Raw genomic sequence first — 24,378 nt, forward strand, 5'->3', positions numbered from 1 at the left:
TTATATTCTACCACAGTAGCGACTAAGCAAAGCACTTTTCGCACCCAGCAACGCTTGTCACAGACAGTCCGAGATGAATTTCTGTGCTCGTGCTTGCGTCGCATGTATCTAATCGAGTATTCTGTTCTGTCGCAGCCGTACTCTGGTCAGGGTCCTATTTCGCCAACCTTCTTCTGTTCCCGTTCTTTCCTCTACTTCTTGCTTCTTTTGCTTTGCTCTCTTGTAATTGTCTTCCTTTTTTCTTGTCGCCCCTTGGTCCTGCCTCGCGAGAAGATCTTCGCGCATTGCTCCGCAGCCAGCAGTGCCGGTGGCGGCCAATCAGGGGACGCGATAGCTACGGCCGGGTAACTTGCCGTACCCGGCCGCTGTGTACTTTGCCTCCGCGTACCCTCATCACCTCTCATCCTCTCTCTTTTCTTTAGCTCTCTTCCTAGTTACCGTGCTCTGCTCTTTCTGGGCCCTGTCTGTGCCGCCTCCTTGTCAACAAGTAATTTTTAGGTCTTGTCGATTGTTACTTGCCGATCTTCTCAGACACCCCTTTGCTTGAGTTCAGGCTCGAAGTTCAAGGGCGGGCGCTCACAGTAAACACAAGCACAAGCATATACTCAGGTGCCAACTCACATCGCCTCCTCCACATCTCTTTATATCTTTTCGGCACTTTAGCCGGCCGGCTGCCTCTTTTGTCCGCCATGCAGCAGTATCAGCCTCAGCAGACCCAGCAGCCGCTCCACCAGCAGCAGCAACAGCAGCAACCACAGCAACCACAGCAACAGCAGCAGCCGCAGCAACCCCAGCATCAGGTCGTGCCTCCGCAGCGCGGCAGTTACTACCAGCCATATCAGTATCCGCCGGCGACGCACACAATGCCAATGCTCCAGGTAAATTCGCTGTATGGAAATCCACAACCCTCACAGCCTACACAGCAACTTCCGCATCAGCAGCAGTCCTCCGTCTTCGCCATGCAGCAGCACTACGCTTCCATACCGCACCAGCCTCAGCAACCCCAGCTGATGCACCACCAGCAGCAACAACCCTCACAATCGCACCAACACCCTCAGCTGCAGTCGATGCAGCAGCAGCAACAGCATGCAGATCTAGGGTATGACAACTACAGTTCTTACGAGAGCAAGCGCTCGGTCCCACCTGTTCCACCATCTCAGCAGCAGCAACAACAACAACAACAGCATCAGCAACTTGCCCATTCCTCCCACATGCCAATGTCGCCACTTCCACAGCACTCTCATCAACAACAGCAGGTGCCGCAGCGGCACGGTAGTATGGCGCTCTCCTCTACCGCCAGCTCTGCGGCCTTCAACTTTGACTCGCTCGATAACTCTGACATGACTAGCGTTGCATCTACTTCTCCTGCATCAGGGCATATTGTCAAGAAACAAAAGTTGAGCCCAGCTATATCTATCAATAGTGCTCCGATGTCATTGTCCCCGCAACCTCATGCGCAGCAGCAACCTCAGCAGCTGTCACACATGCCCATGTCTCAGCAACCTCATGCTCAGCAACAGCCACAGCAGCGTCATCCGCAGCAGCAGCAGCAGCAATCGCAACAGCAACCGCAACCACAATCGCAGCAGCAGCAACCACAACAGCAACAAGTACAGCAGATTCCTCAAGTTCAAATGCAGCAGCAGCAGCAGTCTAACGGCGCGCACGGCCAAGTGCCTCCTAAACGTAATCCTCCGGCTCGTGCAACTACATGGACAAAGTCTGAGGAAGAACGTTTGCGAGTTCTCGTTGAATGCGGAACGAAATGGCAGGCTATAACTAAAGAATTCCCGAATCGTACTGCCGGTGCAATCAAAAAACATTATTATGCTGATATGAAGCATACGACATGGAATCCAGAGGAAGATACAAAGCTAGCGGATGCCGTTAGAGAGGATGAAGAAAATAAATGGAAGCGAATTGCGGATAAAGTGGGCAAACCCGCCAAAGCCTGTGAGAAGCGCATGAAGGAGCTTGTCAAGACTCAGGCTCCAGGGTCTGTCAATTTGCAATCCGTACCGTCTGTTACACCAGTGCAGCAGGCTGTGCCAATGCAGCCTATTATGTAGGGAGGAGTAGCTAGAGTTCAGGATCAGGGTGAAGAAAGAAAAAAAGATGCTAGATTTTGGATCATGATGTATGTATTGTACGATATATTATGGGTGGGCATGAATCTGATGTTCTCTGGCGCGAGCGCACTTTTGCGTTAATCGTTTACCAATTTTTGTAATAGTAGTTTTTTGTTTGTCATAATATGGACTAATTTCTTTTATTCCAAACAATATTGTTTTCTGATTGTTTTTAACAATCATTTTAGAAATGTATTGTTCTGTTTGTTACAGCTTATCTGCATAAACATGTGGCGTTAGGCTCAAATAGAGTTTGTGCCGAATCGAAATATTGTTTTTCTGGTTTTCCAGGCCACTCACTCCTCTATCTCCACCTTTTCCCTGTCTCCACCTTCTCATCTCCTTTCCCTTTCCTATTCTCCGACATCATGTCGAATTTACCTCCCGGATGGAATGGGCCTGGTAGAGGAATGGTACCGCCTCCTCCTCCGCCAGGCGGTTCCTCTCTGCATCCGCCGCCACCACCACCACCGCCTTCGACCTCGATGGGTGCACCACCACCACCTCCTCCGCCACCTGGCTCTCTGCCTCCACCGCCGCCTTCGACACCGTCGGCAACTCGTGGTCCACGCGATCCAGAGCTGCCAAAGTTGATGGATCGTAAGCGCAAATGGCATCAGCTTCAGAAGCAGAAATTCAGCGAGAAGCGTTCGGCGACATCGTATGTGCAAGTGCAGAAATCCGACATGCCACCCGAGCATCTGCGTAAGATTATGCGCGACCACGGGGATATGTCATCCAAGAAATTTGCTGCTGATAAGCGATCATATCTTGGGGCGCTAAAGTACATGCCGCATGCTGTCATCAAGCTTCTTGAGAACATGCCTCAACCGTGGGAAGAGGCGCGTGATGTGCGTGTGCTGTATCATATCACTGGTGCGATCACTTTTGTTAACGAGATTCCGCGTGTCATCGAACCGGTATATGCGGCTCAGTGGGCATCAATGTGGTTGATGATGCGACGCGAGAAGCGCGACCGTAAGCACTTTAAGCGTATGCGGTTCCCTCCTTTTGACGATGAGGAACCGCCAATTTCTTGGTCTGAGAATATTGATGGAGTCGAGCCTCCGGAGGCCATTCAACTTGAGCTTAACGAAGATGAAGATAGCGCCGTTATGGAGTGGCTTTATGATGATCATCCGCTTATCGACGAGACGAAATTTGTTCCCGGACCTGCGTATCGCAAATGGACTCTTGATTTGCCGCAAATGGCGACGCTCTATCGTCTTGCGGGTTCGCTACTGTCTGAAAATGTTGACAAAAATTATTTTTATATGTTCGACAAAAAGTCTTTTTTTACCGCTAAAGCTCTTAATGTCGCCATTCCGGGTGGCCCTAAGTTTGAAAAACTTTACAAAGATATTGATCCTAATGACGAGGACTTTGGTGAGTTTAATGCGATCGACCGCATCATCTTTCGTGCTCCTATTCGCACAGAGTATCGCATTGCTTATCCTCACCTATACAACTCGCTGCCGCGATCAGTCGAGATTGACTGGTATAGCGATCCCCAGAGTGTCAATGTGCCGGAAGACCCGGATTATCCTGCGTATTTTTTCAGCTCAAGACTTGCGCCAATTTCGATTCGTAAAGTAATGCCTGACCTCGAGGAGACTCACGAAGATGACATTTTTGGCGATGAAGATGAAGACTCTCAGTTTGAGTTGCCTGCTATTGTCGACCCGCTTTTCGACGAAGAAGAGCTCTACACCGATAACACTGCAGGCGCGATATCGCTCTGGTGGGCACCGTATCCATTTAACCGTCGTTCCGGTCGAATGGTGCGTGCTCAGGATGTTGCGCTCGTCAAGAATTGGTATCTTGAGCATCCGCCTGCAGGATATCCGGTCAAGGTTCGCGTTTCGTATCAGAAATTGCTAAAGACATATGTGCTTAATGCTCTGCGGACTCGCAAGCCGAGCAATCAGCGCAAGCAATACTTGTTTCGAAATTTGAAGAATACAAAGTTTTTCCAGCAGACGACGATCGATTGGGTTGAAGCTGGGCTGCAGCTGTGTCGACAGGGATTTAATATGCTCAACTTGCTTATTCACCGCAAGGGTTTGACATATTTGCATCTCGATTTTAACTTCAACCTGAAACCAACCAAGACACTGACTACCAAAGAGCGTAAGCGGTCTCGGTTCGGAAATGCGTTTCATTTGATGCGTGAGATTTTGCGCGTGACAAAACTTCTTGTTGACGCGCAGGTGCAATATCGGTTGGGAAATGTCGACGCATTCCAGCTGGCTGACGGAATTCATTACACTCTCAACCATCTCGGTCAACTTACCGGTATTTATCGATACAAATATAAGGTCATGCACCAAATTCGCGCGTGTAAGGATCTCAAGCATGTTATATATTACCGATTTAATGTTGTGATTGGTAAAGGTCCTGGTTGCGGATTCTGGCAGCCATCGTGGCGCGTTTGGCTTTTCTTTCTGCGAGGTATTATTCCACTTTTAGAGCGCTGGCTTGGAAATCTGCTGGCAAGACAATTTGAGGGACGGCATTCGAAAGGTGTTGCGAAGACAGTTACTAAGCAGCGCGTGGATTCGTACTACGATCTCGAGCTGCGAGCCTCGGTAATGCATGACATCCTTGATATGATTCCTGAGGGATTGAAGCAGAACAAGGCGAAGACAATTTTGCAACATCTCAGCGAAGCTTGGCGCTGCTGGAAGGCTAATATCCCCTGGAAGGTGCCGGGCCTACCTGCACCAGTGGAAAATATCATTTTGCGTTATGTTAAAGCTAAAGCTGATGGCTGGATCTCGGTCGCGCATTATAACCGTGAGCGCATTCGCCGCGGAGCAACCGTAGATAAGACCGTTGCAAAGAAGAATTTAGGACGATTGACTCGATTATGGCTCAAGTCCGAACAGGAGCGCCAACATAATTTCTTGAAAGATGGACCGTATGTGACACCTGAAGAAGGTGTGGCCATGTATACGACTATGGTGCATTGGCTTGAGAGTCGTAAATTCACGCCGATTTTGTTCCCTCCCTTGAGCTATAAGCATGACACCAAATTACTCGTGCTTGCACTCGAGAGATTGAAAGAAGCCTACTCTATAAAGGGTAGACTGAATCAATCGCAACGTGAAGAATTGACGCTCATTGAGCAGGCTTATGATAATCCTCACGAGTGTCTTAGCCGGATCAAGACATTTCTACTTACTCAGCGAGCATTTAAGGAAGTCGGAATTGACATGATGGATCACTACAGCCACATTACTCCTGTTATTGACGTTGATCCACTAGAAAAAATCACTGACGCCTATCTCGATCAGTATTTGTGGTACGAGGCCGATAAGCGCCGCCTCTTTCCTAACTGGGTTAAGCCTAGTGATTCTGAGGTTCCGCCGTTGCTAGTATACAAATGGTGCCAGGGTATCAACAATTTGACTGACGTTTGGGATGTCAGCGAAGGACAGTGTAATGTCATGATTGAGACTACACTTAGTAAACTGGCTGAGAAGACTGATTTGACTTTACTTAATCGCTTGTTGCGATTGATTGTGGATGCTAATATCGCGGACTACATTACGTATGTATAATCTACCTCGGTCGTGATATTGTATAATCACTAACTTGAATAATAGTGCCAAGAATAACACCAATATGACCTACAAGGACATGAATCATATCAACAATTACGGTATGATGCGTGGTCTACAATTCTCGTCATTTGTGTTCCAGTATTATGGTCTTGTTGTCGATATTCTTCTTCTTGGTCTCCAGCGCGCGACCGATCTTGCTGGACAGCCTCAGCTTCCCAATGAGTTTTGTCAGTTCAAAGACGAGAAGATCGAGGCCCGTCACCCGATTAGGTTGTACTCGCGATATATCGACCGAGTGCACATTTTCTTCAGGTTTACGGCTGACGAGGCGCGTGAGCTGATTCAACGCTTCTTAACAGAGCAGCCTGATCCCAATTTTGAAAATGTTGTTGGCTACACTAACAAGAAGTGTTGGCCACGTGACAGTCGCATGCGGTTGATGCGTCATGATGTCAATCTTGGCAGAGCTGTATTTTGGGAATTGAAGAATCGTCTACCTCGCTCGATCACCTCTATTGAGTGGGAAGATACGTTTGCTTCAGTATATAGTAAAGATAATCCAAACTTGCTGTTTTCAATGTGCGGCTTTGAAGTAAGGATTTTACCAAAAGCGAGAAGTGAGGCGACGGAGTTAGCGGTTAAGGATAGTGTTTGGAGTTTGGTGAATGAATCAACGAAAGAGAGGACAGCATATGCGTTTTTGAGAGTTGCGGAGGACGATATTGCAAAGTTTAATAATCGCATTCGACAAATTTTGATGTCTTCAGGATCGACTACCTTCACAAAAATTGCGAATAAGTGGAATACTGCGCTCATTGCCCTTTTCACATATTATCGAGAGGCCGCGATCTCCACTGAAGAGCTTTTGGATACTTTGGTCAAGTGCGAGACCAAGATCCAGACGCGGGTCAAGATTGGACTTAATTCAAAGATGCCCTCACGATTCCCCCCGGCCGTATTTTACACACCGAAGGAGCTTGGTGGTCTTGGTATGCTCAGTGCTAGTCACATTTTAATTCCTACTTCTGATCTGCGATGGTCAAAGCAGACTGACACCGGCATCACGCATTTCCGATCTGGAATGAGTCATGATGAAGATCAGCTTATTCCGAATATTTTCAGATACTTGACGACTTGGGAATCTGAATTTGTTGATTCGCAACGTGTATGGGCTGAATATGCTATGAAGCGCCAGGAGGCCAACCAACAAAATCGGCGATTGACACTTGAAGATCTTGAAGATAGTTGGGATCGAGGATTGCCTCGTATTAACACGCTATTCCAGAAGGATCGTCACACTCTGGCGTACGATAAAGGACATCGTGTGCGGACTGAGTTCAAGCAATATTCTATCGCGAGATCGAACCCATTCTGGTGGACTAGTCAGCGACATGATGGAAAGCTTTGGAATCTGAATGCCTATCGAACAGATGTTATCCAGGCGTTGGGTGGTATCGAGACTATTCTTGAACATACTCTGTTTAAGGCTACTGGATTTCCAAACTGGGAAGGTCTCTTTTGGGAGAAGGCGTCTGGATTTGAAGATTCAATGAAGTTCAAGAAATTGACTATTGCGCAGAGATCTGGTCTTAATCAAATTCCTAATCGTCGATTTACGCTGTGGTGGTCGCCGACTATCAACCGTGCCAACGTTTATGTTGGTTTTCTTGTACAACTTGATCTGACCGGTATCTTCTTGCACGGCAAGATTCCAACGTTGAAGATCTCATTGATTCAAATTTTCCGTGCGCATTTGTGGCAGAAGATTCATGAAAATCTTGTCTTTGATCTATGTCAGGTTTTTGATCAAGAGTCGGATGTTTTGCAGATTGAGAGCGTGCAAAAGGAAACGATTCATCCGAGAAAGTCGTACAAGATGAATTCTTCCTGCGCCGATATATTACTTTTCAGTTCTTACCGCTGGAGTGTCTGCAAGCCATCGCTCCTGAATGACAGCAAAGATGTGATGGACGCGACGACCGCAAACAAGTTTTGGATCGACGTGCAGTTGCGATACGGCGACTATGATTCACATGATATCTCACGATACACGCGTGCTAAGTTTCTTGACTATACTACCGACAGCACGAGTATCTATCCGTCGCCGACAGGTGTGATGGTTGGCATTGATCTCGCTTATAATATCTACGACGCGTACGGAAATTGGTTCCCGGGCCTGAAGCCTTTGATGCAGCAGGCAATGTCCAAGGTAATGAAGCTGTGTTCCGCGCTGAGCGTTCTCCGTGAGCGTATTCGTAAGGGCTTGCAGCTGTACTCGTCGGAACCTCAAGAGGCTTACTTGAACTCCCAGAATTATAGTGAGCTGTTTAGTAATCAAAGTAAGTAATGAATTTTGCATTTCACCAGTGTTCTGTGCTAACAGACATATAGCTCAATTTTTCGTGGACGACAGTAATGTGTACAGAGTCACGATTCACAAAACATTTGAGGGAAATTTAGCGACGAAGCCCATTAATGGTGCGATTTTCATTTTCAATCCGCGCACAGGTCAGCTGTTTTTGAAGATCATCCATACTTCAGTGTGGGCGGGTCAGAAGCGATTGGGACAGCTTGCAAAATGGAAGACCGCTGAGGAGGTTGCCGCGTTGATTCGATCGCTGCCGGTCGAGGAGCAGCCTAAGCAATTAATTGTTACACGAAAAGGAATTCTCGACCCGCTTGAAGTACATCTGCTTGATTTCCCTAATATCTCGATTCGGCCTTCAGAACTTCAACTTCCTTTCCAGGCAGCGATGAAAATTGAGAAGCTCGCTGAATTAATTTTGAAGGCTACTGAGCCGCAGATGGTGTTGTTCAACTTGTACGATGACTGGTTGAAGACTATTTCTTCGTACACTGCATTCTCAAGACTTATCTTGATCTTGCGCGCGCTCCATGTAAATATCGAAAAGGCGAAGATTATTTTGCGACCAGACAAAAGTGTTGTGACGCTTGATCATCATATTTGGCCTTCGTTCACGGACGAAGAATGGATCAAGGTTGAGACACAGCTCAAGGATCTGATTCTGAATGACTACGGCAAGAAGAACAACGTGAACGTGACGGCGTTGACTCAGCATGAAGTGCGTGATCTGATTCTCGGACAGGAGATTAAAGCACCGTCTCAGCGGCGGCAGGAGATTGCTGATGTGGATCAGCAGCAGCAGGATGAACAGTCGCAGCTGACTGCTGTAAAGACCAAGACGCAGAACGTGCACGGCGATGAGATTTATGTGGTCACCACGAGTAATTACGAGCAACAGACGTTTGCGAGTAAGACCGAGTGGCGCACGCGCGCTGTGGCATCTGCGAATCTGCATATGCGGACCAAGAACATCTATGTCTCGTCTGAGGATATTCGTGACGACGAGGAGCAGTGCACGTATGTGATGCCGAAAAATATTCTCAAGAAGTTTATTCAGATTGCAGATTTACGCGCACAGATTGCGGGATTCTTGTACGGTACTTCACCGCCTGATAACGATCAAGTAAAGGAAATCAAGTGTATTGTGATGGTGCCGCAGTTAGGTAATAACCAGGCGGTGCAGTTACCGCATCACTTGCCTGAACATGAATTTTTGCTTAAAGGACTCGAGCCGCTAGGTTGGATTCACACGCAGGCGCAGGAAATGAGCGCAATGTCCCCGACTGATGTGACGCAGCACGCGCAGTTGGTCAAAGCGCATGAAGGAGTGTGGGATCCACAGCAGTCTGTGACTATGACTGTCAGCTTTACTCCCGGATCAGTGTCGCTGGCAGCGTATACGCTCAAGCCTGAAGGTATCGAGTGGGGTGCGAAGAATAAGGATCTCGTGTCGACTACGCCGCAAGGATATTTACCTAGTTTCGGCAACAAAAGTCAGTTATTGTTATCTGATCGTATTATGGGTTTCTTTTTGGTGCCGGTATGTTTTTATTCCTGATGTTGATATCAAAAGCCAATTTTTCTAACGAGACTGTTACTTTAGGAAACTGGATTTTGGAATAACGCTTTCGTGGGCGCGGGATGGAATCCCAATACGCGATACGATTTAAAACTTGACACGCCATTGCCATTCTATCATGAGATTCATCGGCCCATTCATTTCACTGCGTTTAATGGTAAGTTATCGATACAAATTTCATATGAAAACAGTCGCTAATATTTATGCGTTTTATAGATATGGAGAATAATGACTTGGAAGTTGAGAGATCTGATGTATTTGCGTGAAGTGGAAAAGAGAAAGAATGAGGATCGCAATGTAATTGTAAATGATTTATAAATTTCAAAAATATACAAATATTTATAATTACGGGATAGATAGAAAAGAAAGGATTGGATGAGGTAGATATATTTTTTAAGAGATTAGAAATACAAAAACCAACTTTTTTGTCATGAAATTGAAAATTAAACAAAAAAAGAGATTGACGAGAGGAATTAAGAAAGCGAAGGGAACTCTGAGAGGTTAGACAAGCTAACGCGGGAAGCAGCAGTCGATGCAGCCGGAGCCGGGGCGGACGAGCGACCACCACGAGGGCCACCACGACCACCTCTTCCACCGCGCTGGCCGCCTCGAGGGCCACCGCGAGGGCCACCTCTTCCGCCACGGCGAGGAGCGGAGGAAGAGTCACGGATGGGAGCGAACTGAGGTTCGAACTCGACAACAGTCTTCTCTTTCTTGGTCTTGGTCTTTGTTTGGCTGGGCTTGACCTTCAGATAGGGATCAGCTTCGGAAATTTCGTCCTTTGCTGGAGCGACGACGCCCCACGACGAAGGGTCCTCGCCTTCATTGGGCTTGCGGATAGTGGGCTTGGGGCCGAGATCAGCGGACTGGAGCTTGAGTTCCTCGAGGTACTCTTCAAAAGTCTTTGAGTTGTCCTCCTCGACGGCGGCGGGGGTGGCAGGTTCAGAGTCTGCGGTGGCTTCAGCTGCGACGTCTTCTTTCGAGGCTTGCTCGTCAGTAACTTGTGTACCCCAAGAGTCGTTCACCTGCTTCTCTGAGACACTATAGAAAGACGATCCGAGTTAGACAATTGTCGCTTTATGACATTGAAAGGAAACATACGCGGGGGCAGCGGACTGTCGGTCAAGCTGTCGCTTTCCGCCGCGGCCACGACCACCACGACGAGAAGCGGACTCGCCAGCTTCGCCAGTAGGGCGCGAGCGGTTGGCTGCGCGGCCAGCGGACTTGTCGCGGATGGCGGCATCGTTTGCGTTTGTGCGCGGCTGTTTCGGACGGGCATTTTCTGGCTTTGCAGATTTGGGCGGTGCGTCTGCTTTCTTTGAAGAAGTGGTTGTCTTGGTAACTGGCTCGACGGGAGCCACTGATGGCTCCTCGATGTCGTCGGCTGCAGAAGAGGAGGTGGGTTAGCTTATGGAGAGTGCTTTGTCGAGGGATTGCTGCGGCTCTAAAGAAATAGGATAAAACGATACCTAGCAGACTGAACGGGTTCTGTAAAAAAAAATTAGTAAGCTAAACATAGCAATGGGTGATCGCTTCTTCTAAAACTGGATACACACCTTCGAGGCGACGGACATGACAAGACAATGAAGATGTATGTGTGCGGGTAAGAAGAAGAATGCGGGTACGCAGAGAGATAGGGTTGGTGAGACAAGGCTCAAAGTTCGTGAGGTAGGGCTCATCTGGGAAGCAGTCACATAAGCACGTGATGATATATTAGTCATATATTATGTCATGTGATTACGTTATGCATAAGCGCGACAGCAGTGTGAGCATGAACCCCCCCTGTGCTCGAGTGCCCACAAACAACAACGCTTCGCGACGCGCCTGCTATCCCACCTTTTCTGTTTTCTTTTTCTTTCTTTTTTTTTTTGGGCCAGTCAGTAAGATAATGCAGTTTGCGTCAAATAACCCGTTTCGTCCGCGAGCGACGGACATGATGCCGACGCAGTCCGCGCCGTCGCCGTTCTCGTCAAACAATCCGTTCCTCGACAGCAGCAGCACTCATAGCAGTGGTGGCGTATCTCCCGGCGGACTCCCCGCGAGTCGACGCGCGTCTGAGGATCTGCCATCTCTGCTTCTTGAGCTTGGGTTGGAAGAGGACGAGCGCGCAAAGTATCCGCGCAGCAGTAGCGTGAATAGCGGCAATGCCAGCAACATTAACAATACAAACAGATATAGTCGCAGTGGAAGCAGACCTGCTCCGCCTCCGCCGCCCCCACCACCGCCTCGAAGCAGTGCTCGTCGCGTGTCTGATACCGACACGGACCGGGATCCATTTGCAGAGCATTCATCCTCGTCGCGTGGATCCTCGCATCGACACGCGGCATCCGCGGCAGCGGCTGTGCCGGTAAAGCATCCGCGGTCGAGCAGCAAGCACCGCGGCGAGCCTAATCGCAGCGGCAGCGCTAGCCATCATCAGCACAGTCATAACCATAACGATCATCATCGCGGCCACTCGAAAAGCGGGTCGCCGTCGTCGCGACAGAAGCATCAGCAGCATCGCAAGTCATCGTCAAAGCAAAAGGGTCCACTCGATACTATTGACCGGCTCGACGTCACAGGTATTTTTGGCGCTGGATTCCATCATGACGGCCCGTTTGATGCATGTAATCCACACCGCAACCTCGTTGATCGCAAGGCGCCTATGCTCGCCTTTCCTGCCGACTCAGAGAACAACTCGCTTGGTGCGCCAGCGCATTTGCTCGTGCACCGCAAGGGATTATCTGCTTCGGCGGCGATCTCTGTCGATGGTATTAAGGAGGATCCGTCCGGTCGGTTTGATGTCACGTACCGGCCAGATCCAGTCTTTGGCGAGACGTCACTTGGACTTGGCTCGACGACTTTTTTCGAGGGCACTCCGGCATCACGAGCAGCGATTGAGCAGCAACAGCGTGGGGTCGTTGGCCACGACGTGGTAGATTTTTCCAAGGTCGAGTCTTCACTAGTGCGGAAAAAATCGATTGTACAAAAATTACGAAGTTCAGACTCAAAGCACCAGCGGCATCTGACGCCAATCAATACTGCTCAGGCAAACACAAACGCGGGGTCAAGACATCATTCGGCTGATGAGAGGCCGCTCGCGATATTGGAGGAGGATTGCAGTGGCATGCCGCCGCCTGCCGCGCCGCGAATGATTCGACAGGTGTCGTCGCCTGCGTCGTCATCATACGCGGGCGGGGATGCGCCTGTACCATCTACGCTGCTAAAGCGAGTGCGTTCTTTGAAAGTGGGATCAAGCAAGCGGAAGGAGTAAGCGGTATTTCTGAGTACGAATAGAGGACGACGGCAAAAAGCAGTCAGTACAGAGGTGGAGGATGCTTTTGATGGCAGAAGTACATATGTTATTGTTTTGGGACTGCTATTTGCATTACGGATACTGTAATATTAATGATTTATGAAATTTACTATGTTTATATTTTATATCAGACCTCTTTCCTGCTGGCTTGTTTAGTGCTGTTCTCGGCATTGCAGTTCTCGGCATTGCCAAAGCTGAAATGTAAGTGAGAGGAGAACCATGTGATCCAGCTGAGAATTGTGCCAAAACATAATGGTGTGATTTGATTTCTACGATTTGCCCATTTTGGATATCTGGGTATTCCTTTATGATAGTCTATTTCACGAATTTTCAGAGTATTTATGCATTTTTGATATCATACAAATATCCCAAGACACACGAATCACATACAAGATTGATTTTTCTTAGTTTTGAGTACTATTAATACCTGCAACCGACTCAAAATGATAGCCACAATCTACATTCTAGCAAACGAGACGAGGCCAGCAATGAAGCTAGCGGCGAATACACCGCAGAGAGCCTTGGAGACGACGGAGAAGTCTGCGGCGGGATTGCCCGAGGCGGCCGAGCTGGTCTGCGAGGCAGCAGCCGAGGAGCCAGCAGCCGTCGACGAAGACGAGCCAGAGCCGCCGCCACCACTACCGCCGGTCGAGGTCGCCAAGGTAGACGAGGCGGCTGCAGACGATGAAGCAGCGCTAGATGAAGCGGGCTTGGAAGAAGAGGCGGCGGCTGCAGACGATGCGGGCTTGGATGAAGACACGACGGCGACGGAAGAAGATTCAGCCCCAGCAGAAGAGGCTTCAGCAGAGGAGGCAGCACCGGAGGAAGCCGCCCCAGTAGCCGAGGAGCCGCCAGCGCCGCCGGTGAAGGTGGCAGTGTCGACGGAGAGGGAGACGCTGGCGGACGCGCAGAGAGACTGGGCGTACTCGAGAGCAGCCGCCCAATCAGACTGGGAGCAGGAGGACTGAACGCAGGAGGTGACAGCGTCGATGTAGGCGGAGCTTTTGCAAAGACACTCTACAGACACGGAGCTGCAGCCAGAGGAGGAAAGCGAGCCCGAGAGACAATCGGAAGCACAGGCGGGGGCCTGCTGGGCGGCGACAAGAGCCGCGAGGGAGGAGAGCGAGAGGATTGCTGATAAGAAACGCATGGTAAAGGGTAAAGAGAGCGAATGAAGAGGAGGATGAAGAAAAGAAAGAGGAAGAGGAAGAGCAGGGACTTAAATGGCACAGGAGAAACTGTGATCCGAGTGCGGGGTGTGCGGCTTGCGGCGCGGCCGCGTGAAGACGCGGAGAGTGATCGACGGAGCCGGCGAAGATCGGCAGAGGATTATCAGTTCTTAAGATATAATATCGTATAAATAGTATACGAAATACGGGTATTTTTATATAGACTGATAGTATATGGATCTCATACAGGCAGAAAGTATACAGTGTATGCGCTGCGATATCTGATAGGTGCATGAGTCGAATATAGACATACATCTACCATACAATGCCGAATCATATATCGTTCCATTTCCAATTCCTGCTAATTGCAATCTCTTCTCCTTATTCGTATTATCTTGTAAATCCTTGTTCAATTCTCTCGTAAAGCTCTTCCGAACCTCCAAAATATATGAACATCACCATCATAGACTTTAATATGCGACATCATTTAACCTTAAGTTTGTTCGTCTCGCTAGTAATTTTTGGCTTCTTTTACAGCAAACCAACTCCTCCAAAAGTGATTGCCTTTACCGAAAGATACTCTGCAAGAATATGAAGTTGTTAGCAAAAATCTCCTCTCTAAAATCTGCAATCTGTAGTTTTTTTCAATCTCTATACTGACCATCAATACCAAACTTGCTGCCCTCACGGCCAAATCCGCTATCCTTCACTCCTCCAAACGGCACCGCACAGTCACTAATCAGCCCCGTATTAACACCAACCATTCCGAAATCCAGCCTCTCGGCAACCCTAAATACCCTTGACACATCTCTCGACATCACATAGCTCGCCAACCCGGCATCGACACTATTCGCCTCCCTCACGACCTCATCTTCATCTTCAAACTTGAAAATACCCGCCACAGGCCCAAACGTCTCTTCTCCGGCAATCGCCATTGCAGAAGTAGCCCCGGAAATAACAGTGGGCTGGTAGAAATTAGGGCCTATATCTATTGCAGTCCGCGTTCCGCCCACAAGTATCTCTCCACCCAGCGCAGCAGCATCGGCGACATGTCGCTCGACTTTAGCCAAAGCCCGCTCGTCAATTAATGGACCATGCGTAATGCCCTCTGCAAATCCTTCTCCTACCGTAAATCCTTGTGCAATATCCGTCAGTCTTTCTACAAACTCGTCGTAAATAGAAGACTGCACAAATATCCGGTTCGCACACACGCACGTCTGTCCCGAGCTGCGGAATTTACTCACCGCCGCTGCCGCTGCCGCTGCCGCCACATCCGGTACATCGTCAAACACGATAAACGGCGCGTTTCCGCCAAGTTCAAGAGAGAGCTTTTTCAGCGACGAGGCAGATTGCTGCATCAGTAGCTTGCCTACCGCCGTCGAGCCAGTAAATGAAAGCTTTCGTACTCGACGGTCGATACTGAGCTTTTTGCCGACTTCGGCCGCTCCATCGCGCGAAACTGGAACCACATTCAGCGCACCGGATGGAACGCCTGCTTCCAGTGCTAGTTTTGCGAGTGCGATAGCCGTCAACGGAGTTGATGCATCAGGCTTGACTACAGAAGTGCAGCCGGCAGCCAACGCGGCCGCAACCTTTCGCGTAATCATTGCCGCCGGGAAATTCCATGGCGTAATCATTCCAACAACGCCCACTGGCTGTTTGATTGCCAGCGCACGATTGAGTGCGTTCGAAGGAGCCAAGACGTCACCATACACTCTCGGCGCCTCACCCGCGAACCACGACAAGAAACTCGCGGCGTATGCTACCTCGCCGCGCGCTTCGGCTATCGGTTTCCCGTTTTCAAGAGTGATGATTGTAGCCAGTTCTTCTGAATGTTTGAGCATTAGCTCATTCCATTTCTGAAGCATCGCTGCGCGCTCGAAGCCGGTCGTGCGCCGAAGTTGCGCGAACGCAGTCTCCGACCCCGCGATCGCCTCGTCGAGATCGGCAAGATTCAGGTCTGGTACTCGAGCTATGATTGCTTGAGAAGCAGGATTGAAAACTTCGAATGTCGTAGCTGAAGTTCTCTCTTCGCCATTAATTATTCCGCATTCTTTAAGCAGCCCACTTCGCTTCATCTAATCATCGTGCCTCTTAGTATCGTCGATTCTTGAGAATACAGCAATAGTAGGAACTCACATTAGACAATGCTTCTGCAGACGAGAGCATTCGTCTATTAAAAGGTACTCTAGTCTGTAAAGTAACTGTTCTGTTAAATCTGAACATTCTTTAGTGTAGTTGTTAGGAGGATCGACCAATCTACACACTTCGCTGGGTTATATCGGACCTATCGTGCGGCTTTACTGTTTGTGACAATTATTTGTAATTACACCAGATCGGACTCGTTAGCCGTGGTGGTTGGTAACTATTGGATAAACGCAATAAACAAAAAAAAAATAATTATATAACTCAAATGCATTCAATAAGAATAACTATTCCCAACAGCGAAAAGAAAACAAAGAGATAACTTATTTAACCACTAAAAGACAAAGGCCAACCATAGCAATCCGGCTCCCAACTTGTTAAAACATAAAAAAAAAAAAGGGAAAGAAAAACAATCATCAAATTCTACTTTCTCCCATTAAAGCACTATTCAGATTCGACGCTAATCAAGACTAGTCATCTCCTCTTCAGCATCATTCATAGCCTCGTCCTCTTCTCTTGCCTGCTCTTCTTGCTGCTCTTGCTCTAGCTGCTGCTGCTGTTGTACAAGATTTGGAATCATATCCGCTGCCGCAAGCACAGCATTAGCATCTGCAATAAACGGCGGTACTCCAAATACATTCATCGCAGCCGCATGCTGAAATGCCTGTTGTTGTTGCTCATCTAATATCGCAGGACCACCAGTGTGCGCCAGTAATGCATTGTGCGTGATCTGCATCTGCTGCTGCATGCGAATGTACAAACTATGTTGTTCGCGCACAACCTGATTTAAATGCTGCCGAAGTTTGGTAACGCCCGCGCCGCTAAATACGCAGAATACAGACTGCTGGTGGGAATTGAACTCTTGTGGCGGTTCGCGACAGTATTGTGTCAATTCGGGTCGTAGAAACGCGGGAATGCCTGTCAATGATAGATGAGTTAAACGAGGACAGCTGTTTAGTAAATCGTATATAGCCTAATCAGTCGCAAGTTAGTTTCAATTCAGTTCTTAGATGATATAGATGTTTAAAAGCGCATACAGGTAGAGTAAGACTCGTGCAATAAGAAAGATGAACTCTCTCTAATGAATTCTCTAGTCCAACAGCCCGTCGTTGCACAAGCGAATGTATAGCTGCATCCGTGATATTTTGACACTTGACAAGCCCTACTCTTCTCAACTTCGGTAAAGTGGCCAAATCAGCAACAGCACTATTCGTCAACAAAGCACAGCATCCCAAATCAATATATCGTATGCGCGTGCAATGTTGTACGAGTACGTTGACGCCATTGTCAGTCACATTCGCGCAGTGCCCGAGATGCAGATAATGCAACGACCGGCCAAGTCTTGAAATATGACCAAGACTGCGATCAGTAAGATTTAAACATTTTGCAAACACAAGATTTCGCAATCGCGGAGCAACATCGACTATCCGTCTCACCGCCAAATCAGTGACGAACTCGCACGACGTCAAATCCAGTACCCGCAAAGCATCAAGTCGTAAGTGAGGCGCAGACGGCGACAATGACAAGCCATCGATAGACCCAGTGGCAATAGCCGCAAATGCGGCATCCGAGATCAACGGGTTTAACCCAAGTTTCAATTCGCGTAAACTAGTAAGCCGTCGCATCGCCTCCACGACGGACTCGTCGCTGACCTTTGCACAGCTCTGGATATCGAGTTCGAGCATTTGCAAACAATGATTTGCAATAGCGCGCACAGAGACATCTGTAATCTGATTGCATTCCACTAGCTTCAGACGTCTTAACAAACGACAATTCTCAGCCAGAGCAACTATCGATTCATCTGTAACATCCTTACATCCTGCCAGACTGAGAACTTGTAAATTATGGCAACTGCGAGCTATGGCAAAAACAGTTGCATCGCGCAGTAGTTCTACATTCGTCAGGTCAAGCGTGACTAACAGTGGGTTTCCTTCGAAAATGGGCACGAGCGATAAATCAGTCAGTCGGCGACACGCCGTTAAAGAGAGCCGCTCGAGCTCATGGCATGCGTCGCCTATTGTGATCATCATTTGGTCCGAAAGATTATCAGCCACTTGTGCAAGGTTGAGCTTCCGCACGTAGCGGCCGTAGGGGAAGAACGCGCTGTCGCGCTTCTTGAGCGTCTTGAGAAAGCGCACAAGTACAGAAGGTGACGATAAGTTGGGTCTATACCAAAGTAGTTCAACAGCACATCTTGCCCATGCTTTGCAGACGAAGAAGACATTGCGCAAATGCTTGGGTTCGTCATAGCAGCCAAAGATTTGCAGGAGTAGCTCTGTCGGTAGACGAGCAATTATCGAGTCTGTCTGTGGTATATGAGTAAACTCATCTAAAGAGTCCTTTGTGTATGCGTCGTCGTTGATATCTGCGGCAGTGTCGTCATCGTCATCCTCGTCTTCGTCTTCGTCATCTGCGGAGTCTGAAAGTTGTTGTGGGGTCGTGTACGCGGATGAAGAAGGCGATGCCAAGACGAACAGATGATGGTGGGGCAACTGCACTTGCTGCTGCTGCTGCTGTGATAACACTTGCTGTTGGTCAGAAAGAGATACCAAGGCCTGGTCTAGGATATGAGAGATGCCCGCGCCGTCCACATGCGAGGTCTGTGAGGCCATGCTATATCGACAACAGACAAACAAGATCCAGTAAAGAGCGACAGCAAAGATACCCTACAAAATAACCCAGCAAAGATAGAAACAGAAAAATAACTACGCAAGGAAGGCAAAAAGAAAAAGTGTTTTGAAGAAGACAGGCGGAGAGAGCAGCGTTTGTCGACGAGAGGCGATCTCCCTTTGACGGTTAGGGTTTTCTTCACCCTTTGCCCTTTTCTGGGCTTCTTATGGGTCTAGTGTGTATTTCTTGATATCTACAACTGTCTTCGACAAGATGCCGCTCGACTTTGTCACGTTCGTGCTCAGAAACGGGACAGAAAAAATCCCGTTTTGGTCTGTATTGAAGACATATGGCCCGTATGTTGTTGGCGTGTCGCTTCTCAAGCGTTTCTTCTCGGGCGCCTCAAATACCTGGGAACGCGAGATGCACGGTCGCGTTGTCATGATCACAGTATGTTCTTCTACCTTTATTTAGTCAATTGCTACCCGGTTCCGTCGTTTATAAATATATTTAGGGCGGTACGTCTGGCATAGGACAGGCTGTAGCAGAAGACCTGGCTCAGCGAGGAGCGCAACTGATCTTCCTCACGCGTTCGCTTTCAGACGCGTTCCTCATCGATTACATTGCCGAACTGCGCGAACGTACCGACAACCAACTCATCTACGCCGAAGAAGTCGATCTAGCAGACTTGCACTCAATTCGATTGTTTGCTACAAAATGGCTTGACAATTCTCCACCTCGTCGCTTAGACACACTTGTGTGCTGCGCCGCTGTATGTCAGCCGCCGTTCAAAGCCCGACGATTTACCGCGGATGGCGTAGAGTCGCAGTACGGAATAAACTACCTAGGTCACTATCATCTTATAACTCTACTTTCCCCGGCTTTTCGCGTCCAGCCAGCCGACCGCGATGTTCGGATAGTAGTGGCAGGCTGCTCTTCATACGTCCTCGCCGACTTTGACATTTCTGATCCCGCGTTCGTATCGCGCCCGTACCCTGCCTCGCAGCCGTGGAAAGTATTTGGATCGTCAAAACTTGCGCTGTTGATGTTTATAAGAGAGTTCCAGCGGTCACTGGATAGTTATCAGAGACCTGACAAGCAGTCTAATAACGCGCGCATTTCTCTCGCCAATCCAGGGTTCTCGCGCTCGCCTTCGTCGAGAAACTACCTTACTCTTGGAAGTCTTTGGGGTTTATTTTTCTATCTAATACTTTGGCCGTTTTGGTGGCTGGTGCTCAAAAGTCCTTCTCAAGGCGCGCAGACTATTCTGCACGCTATAATGAATCCCGACGGCGCACAAGGACAAGGTGGTAAAATATACCGCGAGTGTACGGTCATGACGAAGCCTTTGCCTATGAAAATTGCGAACGATGAGGAGATTTCGAAGAAACTGTTTGAAGATACCGCGACTATGATTAAGGATTTGGAGAATGCTAGCGCCTTGAGACGGAAGAATGAGGGGCAGACAAAGAAGAATGGCCAGGAGAAGATTGTCGAAGTGCCTTCTGCGACTGGCTCTACTATGTCTGGTTCTACCACGTCTGGATCGCAGAAGAAAAAGAGATCATCGAAAGTGACGTCGAAAAAGACGTAATACCCGAAGTTAGCGCTGGAGAAGAAAATGAGATAGAGGTATGCGGTTTTCTTCTTGGAGGGGTTTTTTTTTATAAAAAACGGGCTTTGAAGCTCGTACCGATTTTAGCATTCCATTTATCGTGTATATAGTTTGTAATGATATTCTGTAAATAAATACTGAATTTGACTAATATCTTTGTGGACAATTGTCGATAGAGCATTAATGGACAAAGGGGGTTATTTACCCGGCCTTCGCGCAAAATATTCTGCAACCTTCATCTCGCGTCTCTATTCGCATATCTTCTCTTTTTCTTTCTTTGCTTAGCGGTAGCAATCATTCGAACGGAAAAATATGTCAGGATTATCGTTACCTAGTGCACCAGGCACTCAACTTTTCAAGCCTGGATATCAGACTTATCAGAGCGAGGATGGTGCGATTAGTAGGAACATTGATGCATGCAGAGAGATCGCGTCAATAGTGCGTACATCAATTGGGCCCTGTGGACGGAATAAAATTGTCATCAATCGTATGTTTTGCTATTTTCTTTATGATTGGAAAGGTATTCAAGACTAACCTGGAGCAATCAAATAGATTTGCAAAAGGTGTTTTTGACTAGTGACGCGGCTACGATCCTGCGCGAACTTGAGGTTATCCACCCGGCTGCCAAACTAATGGTCATGGCTAGTCAGCAGCAGGAATCTGAGGTATCACTTGTATTTTATTCAATATTCTATAAAGTGTTAATATGGGTTGGCTTGTAGATGGGTGATGCCACTAATCTTGTCATTATCATGGCTGGTGAACTTTTGAATCAAGCCGAGAACTTGATCCGTATTGGATTACACCCCGCCGATATCATTCAGGGTTACGAGCTTGCAGAGAAGTTTGCTCAGTCTGCTCTTGAAGGTATCTAGCTTTCTTGTGTTACATGCGAAGAGTATTACCCGACTGACTGTGTTTGTTAGAACTTGTCGTTGATAGCGTTGGCGATTTACACGTTCAAAACGAGCTATTCAAAGCAATTCGACCGGCAATTATGTCTAAGCAATACGGCTCTGAAGATGTTTTAGCAAATCTTGTCGCCGAAGCAGTTCTCTCTGTCATGCCCAAGAATCCGAAGAACTTCAACGTCGACAACGTGCGCGTAGTTAAGATCATGGGCAGCAATCTGACGGCTAGTACAGTCGTCAAGGGTATGGTTTTCAATCGCGAACCCGAGGGGTCAGTTAAAAATATTGCGTCGACGGCGCGGGTGGGTGTCTTTACTTGCCCGATTGATATCAGTCAGACTGAGACAAAGGGAACTGTTTTGCTGCATAACGCAAAGGAGATGCTAAACTTTACAAAGGACGAGGAGGCTCATTTGGAGGCTGTGCGTTATCCGCCCTACCTATATATCAAATATAGTAGCTAAGACTAATAAAATTCATCTAGGATATCAAAGCTATTGCCGACAGTGGTATTCGCGTCCTTATCGCTGGTGCCGCCATTGGAGAACTAGCTCTGAACTATCTCAACCGCTACGGTATTCTTGTTCTAAGAGTTCCTAGCAAGTTTGATCTCCGAAGATTGTGCAGAGTCGTTGGAGCTACGCCTTTGCCGAGGTTTGGCGCGCCTATGCCGGAGGAGATGGGAAAGATTGATATTGTTGAGACTATTGAGATCGGTGGCGACAGAGTCACCGTTGTCAGACAAGGTGCGTATTGAGCGACTAAAGATGAAATTAAAAAGGCTAATTTTATGGAAATCGCAGAAAATGAAATCACGCGTACCTCTACGATTGTAATTCGTGGTGCAACACAAGGTCTTCTCGACGACGTTGAGCGCGCAATCGACGACGGCGTCAGCATCATCAAATCACTTGCCAAAGACGGTCGCCTGCTACCCGGAGCCGGTGCGACTGAAATTGAGCTAGTTCAAAGAATTGGATCTTATGGTGAGAAAACGCCAGGAGTTTTACAGCATGCTATCAAGAAGTACGGCGAGGCCTTTGAGATCGTTCCGCGGATATTGGCGGATAACGCGGGCCTTGACGCTACTGAGATCTTGGGTAGATTATATGCTGCCCACGGTAAGAAAGAAGATTGGTATGCGGGCGTTGACGTTGATGAGTCTGATGTTAGCGGACTTCTTGATACGAAAAGTATGGGAATCTACGACGCACTCGCGGCGAAGAGCTGGGCGATCAAACTTGCTACTGATACAGTCAATACTATTCTCTCTGTCGATCAGATCGTAATGGCGAAGCGGGCCGGTGGACCCGTGATGCCAAAGACTCAGATGCCTGGAAATTGGGATGCCGATGATGATTAAGTTTGACCCTTTATGTATTTACTATACTATGTTTTTATTCTTTCCTTGTAAATAATAGACAAGTTCTTGTAAAATAAACCTCTCTCAAGCAAGAGTAGAAGAGTCTAGTCTTGGCTTCCAATGTATCTACATTATTGGAAAGACCCGTGTGATTAATTATTTGTTAATGAATGAATGCTATGCCTTTCCTATAACTATAATACCACAAACATATAAAAGAACTCGAAATAGCGAATAAGATGAAAGATATGAAAAGAGTAAGAAATAGCTCAAAGCAAAAAGAGATTCAAAGTCACTCTAACCGCGCCGTTCAAATGGTAAATAGAAAAGAAAAAGAAAAAAAAGACCAAAAAAAAATCACAATAAAAAGATAAAATAAAATTAACCTGTAGCAATGAGCATCGAACGGTTGGCATGTGAATGAAAGCCTCTCTTCTTTTCATTATGAATTATTCCTTAATCACCGGTAATTATGAATTATTCTCTCTTCCAATGGTTTTCTATCTCTTTCTCTTTCTTTATAACTTGTTCTCTTTGGTCACACAGAGGAGAAATCATAGGAATACATTCAGTGATGGCCATGGTCTGCCTCGAGATCGGACAAGGGTCCAACGAACTCGAGCTTGTAGACGCATCCACACTCGATGCATCGGGCTGGGTCGTGAATGGTAGCGTTCATCCACCTTAATGACAGTCAGTTACAATTGAAAACAGAGATTGGACTCCAAATTTAGTAAAACACGTACTCAATTTCATGGGTGTCGGCGGGGATACCAGTGCATCCAATGTACTTTTGCTCAACGGGAGATTCGAGGACGATAGGATCGGCAATGGTGCCAAGTCTGTCGGACGGCAGAGGGGTCTCGTCGAAAAGATCAACTCCGGTCAAATCAGCAAGCATTTCAAGACGCTCTACACCGTCATTAATTAGATTCCCCTCATTTTCTTTTTCTTCGTTTAACTTTCATAATTGGCAAGAATACGTACCGAGTCCAGTAGCCTGCTCCAAATTGGTAGGCACAAGTCCCTTCTGCGCGCCAGGACCAAACAGATCTAAATCGGACTTGACGGCTTCGATGTCCAAACTGACGGTGGGGGTGGGTTCGACGCTGGATTCGGAGTGCTTCGCGTTGGCTACACGAGAAGAAGAATGGTTAGTTGTTGCTGTGATTATTTTGATTGGTTGTTCATGCGAGTACGACTGTTGCAATTGCGAGCAGTTTCTGCGGTATTGATTGAGGCCAAACTCATCAAAAAAACAGGCAGTTTCAACAGCTCTCTTTCGTATGAATCATGGAATGGCTGCGAGAGCAAGCGGCAGGCTCACAGCAGAAGAGCAGGAACAGAAGAGCAGGAGACGAACGCACCACGGAAGGCAGAGACCGAGAACGAGCGGACGGCGGCAACCGGAGCCGAGCGGACTGCGACCGAGCGCGAGGCGACGCGGGCAACGGAGAGGACTTGTCGGGCAATCATTTGGTATTGAGAGAGTAGGAGGAGGAAGTGGAGATGATGATGAGCAGAAAGTTGAGATGATGAGCAATGTCGAAGCCGGGTGTGGGCTGCTTTTTCTCCTCGAAACCCGGCTTCTGGCCAATCAAGCCAATGTTATTCGCCTATGAGCTGGTTTG

The 24,378-nt window shown here is 48.0% G+C and overlaps 10 protein-coding genes across 10 annotated transcripts; 5 read left to right on the forward strand and 5 right to left on the reverse strand.

The window, feature by feature from the left end:
• Positions 1–411: 411 nt before the first annotated feature.
• On the forward strand, positions 412–2,361 carry V2V93DRAFT_364535 (uncharacterized protein). The gene has a single exon (XM_066908870.1). The coding sequence runs from the start codon at positions 690–692 to the stop codon at positions 2,067–2,069; it is 1,380 nt and encodes a 459-aa protein (XP_066768045.1). The 5' UTR covers positions 412–689; the 3' UTR covers positions 2,070–2,361.
• Positions 2,361–10,082, forward strand: V2V93DRAFT_364536 (NUC071 domain-containing protein). Its single transcript, XM_066908871.1, has 5 exons — positions 2,361–5,682; positions 5,738–8,034; positions 8,087–9,600; positions 9,664–9,796; positions 9,856–10,082. The coding sequence occupies exons 1-5, from the start codon at positions 2,498–2,500 to the stop codon at positions 9,903–9,905; spliced, it is 7,179 nt and encodes a 2,392-aa protein (XP_066768046.1). The 5' UTR covers positions 2,361–2,497; the 3' UTR covers positions 9,906–10,082.
• Positions 9,993–11,258, reverse strand: V2V93DRAFT_364537 (uncharacterized protein). The gene is made up of 4 exons (XM_066908872.1): positions 11,196–11,258; positions 11,109–11,127; positions 10,741–11,023; positions 9,993–10,680 (listed from the first exon to the last, which is right to left on the reverse strand). Exons 1-4 carry the CDS (start codon positions 11,211–11,213, stop codon positions 10,113–10,115), a joined length of 888 nt encoding a protein of 295 aa, XP_066768047.1. The 5' UTR covers positions 11,214–11,258; the 3' UTR covers positions 9,993–10,112.
• A 205-nt stretch (positions 11,259–11,463) lies between these two features.
• Positions 11,464–13,324, forward strand: V2V93DRAFT_364540 (Pal1 cell morphology protein-domain-containing protein). The gene has a single exon (XM_066908873.1). It carries the CDS (start codon positions 11,528–11,530, stop codon positions 12,890–12,892), a length of 1,365 nt encoding a protein of 454 aa, XP_066768048.1. The 5' UTR covers positions 11,464–11,527; the 3' UTR covers positions 12,893–13,324.
• On the reverse strand, positions 13,090–14,107 carry V2V93DRAFT_364542 (uncharacterized protein). The gene has a single exon (XM_066908874.1). It carries the CDS (start codon positions 14,082–14,084, stop codon positions 13,392–13,394), a length of 693 nt encoding a protein of 230 aa, XP_066768049.1. The 5' UTR covers positions 14,085–14,107; the 3' UTR covers positions 13,090–13,391.
• A 48-nt stretch (positions 14,108–14,155) lies between these two features.
• V2V93DRAFT_125714 (aldehyde dehydrogenase domain-containing protein) lies at positions 14,156–16,404 on the reverse strand. The gene is made up of 3 exons (XM_066906787.1): positions 16,243–16,404; positions 14,765–16,181; positions 14,156–14,684 (listed from the first exon to the last, which is right to left on the reverse strand). The coding sequence occupies exons 1-3, from the start codon at positions 16,327–16,329 to the stop codon at positions 14,635–14,637; spliced, it is 1,554 nt and encodes a 517-aa protein (XP_066768050.1). The 5' UTR covers positions 16,330–16,404; the 3' UTR covers positions 14,156–14,634.
• Positions 16,405–16,708: 304 nt separating this feature from the next.
• On the reverse strand, positions 16,709–18,860 carry V2V93DRAFT_320638 (uncharacterized protein; the record flags this gene model as incomplete). Its single annotated transcript, XM_066907326.1, has 2 exons — positions 16,709–17,221; positions 17,286–18,860. 2 exons carry the CDS (start codon positions 18,858–18,860, stop codon positions 16,709–16,711), a joined length of 2,088 nt encoding a protein of 695 aa, XP_066768051.1.
• Positions 18,861–19,111: 251 nt separating this feature from the next.
• V2V93DRAFT_342948 (uncharacterized protein) lies at positions 19,112–20,615 on the forward strand. The gene is made up of 2 exons (XM_066907839.1): positions 19,112–19,308; positions 19,373–20,615. The coding sequence occupies exons 1-2, from the start codon at positions 19,132–19,134 to the stop codon at positions 20,450–20,452; spliced, it is 1,257 nt and encodes a 418-aa protein (XP_066768052.1). The 5' UTR covers positions 19,112–19,131; the 3' UTR covers positions 20,453–20,615.
• Positions 20,616–20,752: 137 nt separating this feature from the next.
• V2V93DRAFT_364552 (chaperonin Cpn60/TCP-1 family) lies at positions 20,753–22,827 on the forward strand. Its single transcript, XM_066908875.1, has 6 exons — positions 20,753–20,960; positions 21,026–21,138; positions 21,196–21,340; positions 21,400–21,806; positions 21,869–22,130; positions 22,188–22,827. Exons 1-6 carry the CDS (start codon positions 20,786–20,788, stop codon positions 22,745–22,747), a joined length of 1,662 nt encoding a protein of 553 aa, XP_066768053.1. The 5' UTR covers positions 20,753–20,785; the 3' UTR covers positions 22,748–22,827.
• Positions 22,828–23,031: 204 nt separating this feature from the next.
• On the reverse strand, positions 23,032–24,361 carry V2V93DRAFT_127625 (cytochrome c oxidase subunit VB-domain-containing protein). Its single transcript, XM_066906791.1, has 4 exons — positions 24,115–24,361; positions 23,735–23,881; positions 23,494–23,659; positions 23,032–23,430 (listed from the first exon to the last, which is right to left on the reverse strand). Exons 1-4 carry the CDS (start codon positions 24,221–24,223, stop codon positions 23,316–23,318), a joined length of 537 nt encoding a protein of 178 aa, XP_066768054.1. The 5' UTR covers positions 24,224–24,361; the 3' UTR covers positions 23,032–23,315.
• Between the last annotated feature and the right edge of the window lie 17 nt (positions 24,362–24,378).

Source organism: Kockiozyma suomiensis (assembly GCF_038497685.1).
Source record: "Kockiozyma suomiensis strain NRRL Y-17356 unplaced genomic scaffold V2V93scaffold_2, whole genome shotgun sequence".
Lineage (NCBI taxonomy): Eukaryota > Fungi > Ascomycota > Lipomycetes > Lipomycetales > Lipomycetaceae > Kockiozyma > Kockiozyma suomiensis.

What these genes read in the sequence shown, in the direction of transcription:
- V2V93DRAFT_364535 (XM_066908870.1), top strand. Translation starts at nt 690, where the DNA reads ATGCAGCAGTATCAGCCTCAGCAGACCCAGCAGCCGCTCCACCAGCAG.
- V2V93DRAFT_364536 (XM_066908871.1), top strand. Translation starts at nt 2,498, where the DNA reads ATGTCGAATTTACCTCCCGGATGGAATGGGCCTGGTAGAGGAATGGTA. An exon ending in TGAGCTGTTTAGTAATCAAA is followed by an intron (nt 8,035 to 8,086) that starts GTAAGTAATGAA and finishes ACAGACATATAG; the next exon opens with CTCAATTTTTCGTGGACGAC. An exon ending in TCATTTCACTGCGTTTAATG is followed by an intron (nt 9,797 to 9,855) that starts GTAAGTTATCGA and finishes TGCGTTTTATAG; the next exon opens with ATATGGAGAATAATGACTTG.
- V2V93DRAFT_364537 (XM_066908872.1), bottom strand. An exon ending in CGACAGTCCGCTGCCCCCGC is followed by an intron (nt 10,681 to 10,740) that starts GTATGTTTCCTT and finishes GTCTTTCTATAG; the next exon opens with TGTCTCAGAGAAGCAGGTGA.
- V2V93DRAFT_364540 (XM_066908873.1), top strand. Translation starts at nt 11,528, where the DNA reads ATGCAGTTTGCGTCAAATAACCCGTTTCGTCCGCGAGCGACGGACATG.
- V2V93DRAFT_364542 (XM_066908874.1), bottom strand. Translation starts at nt 14,084, where the DNA reads ATGCGTTTCTTATCAGCAATCCTCTCGCTCTCCTCCCTCGCGGCTCTT.
- V2V93DRAFT_125714 (XM_066906787.1), bottom strand. Translation starts at nt 16,329, where the DNA reads ATGTTCAGATTTAACAGAACAGTTACTTTACAGACTAGAGTACCTTTT. An exon ending in CTGCAGAAGCATTGTCTAAT is followed by an intron (nt 16,182 to 16,242) that starts GTGAGTTCCTAC and finishes CACGATGATTAG; the next exon opens with ATGAAGCGAAGTGGGCTGCT. An exon ending in CAGCAAGTTTGGTATTGATG is followed by an intron (nt 14,685 to 14,764) that starts GTCAGTATAGAG and finishes ATATTCTTGCAG; the next exon opens with AGTATCTTTCGGTAAAGGCA.
- V2V93DRAFT_342948 (XM_066907839.1), top strand. Translation starts at nt 19,132, where the DNA reads ATGCCGCTCGACTTTGTCACGTTCGTGCTCAGAAACGGGACAGAAAAA. An exon ending in GTCGCGTTGTCATGATCACA is followed by an intron (nt 19,309 to 19,372) that starts GTATGTTCTTCT and finishes AAATATATTTAG; the next exon opens with GGCGGTACGTCTGGCATAGG.
- V2V93DRAFT_364552 (XM_066908875.1), top strand. Translation starts at nt 20,786, where the DNA reads ATGTCAGGATTATCGTTACCTAGTGCACCAGGCACTCAACTTTTCAAG. An exon ending in TGCTCAGTCTGCTCTTGAAG is followed by an intron (nt 21,341 to 21,399) that starts GTATCTAGCTTT and finishes TGTGTTTGTTAG; the next exon opens with AACTTGTCGTTGATAGCGTT. An exon ending in AGGAGGCTCATTTGGAGGCT is followed by an intron (nt 21,807 to 21,868) that starts GTGCGTTATCCG and finishes AAATTCATCTAG; the next exon opens with GATATCAAAGCTATTGCCGA.
- V2V93DRAFT_127625 (XM_066906791.1), bottom strand. Translation starts at nt 24,223, where the DNA reads ATGATTGCCCGACAAGTCCTCTCCGTTGCCCGCGTCGCCTCGCGCTCG. An exon ending in CTCGGTCTCTGCCTTCCGTG is followed by an intron (nt 23,882 to 24,114) that starts GTGCGTTCGTCT and finishes CTTCTCGTGTAG; the next exon opens with CCAACGCGAAGCACTCCGAA. An exon ending in GCCGACACCCATGAAATTGA is followed by an intron (nt 23,431 to 23,493) that starts GTACGTGTTTTA and finishes ACTGTCATTAAG; the next exon opens with GTGGATGAACGCTACCATTC.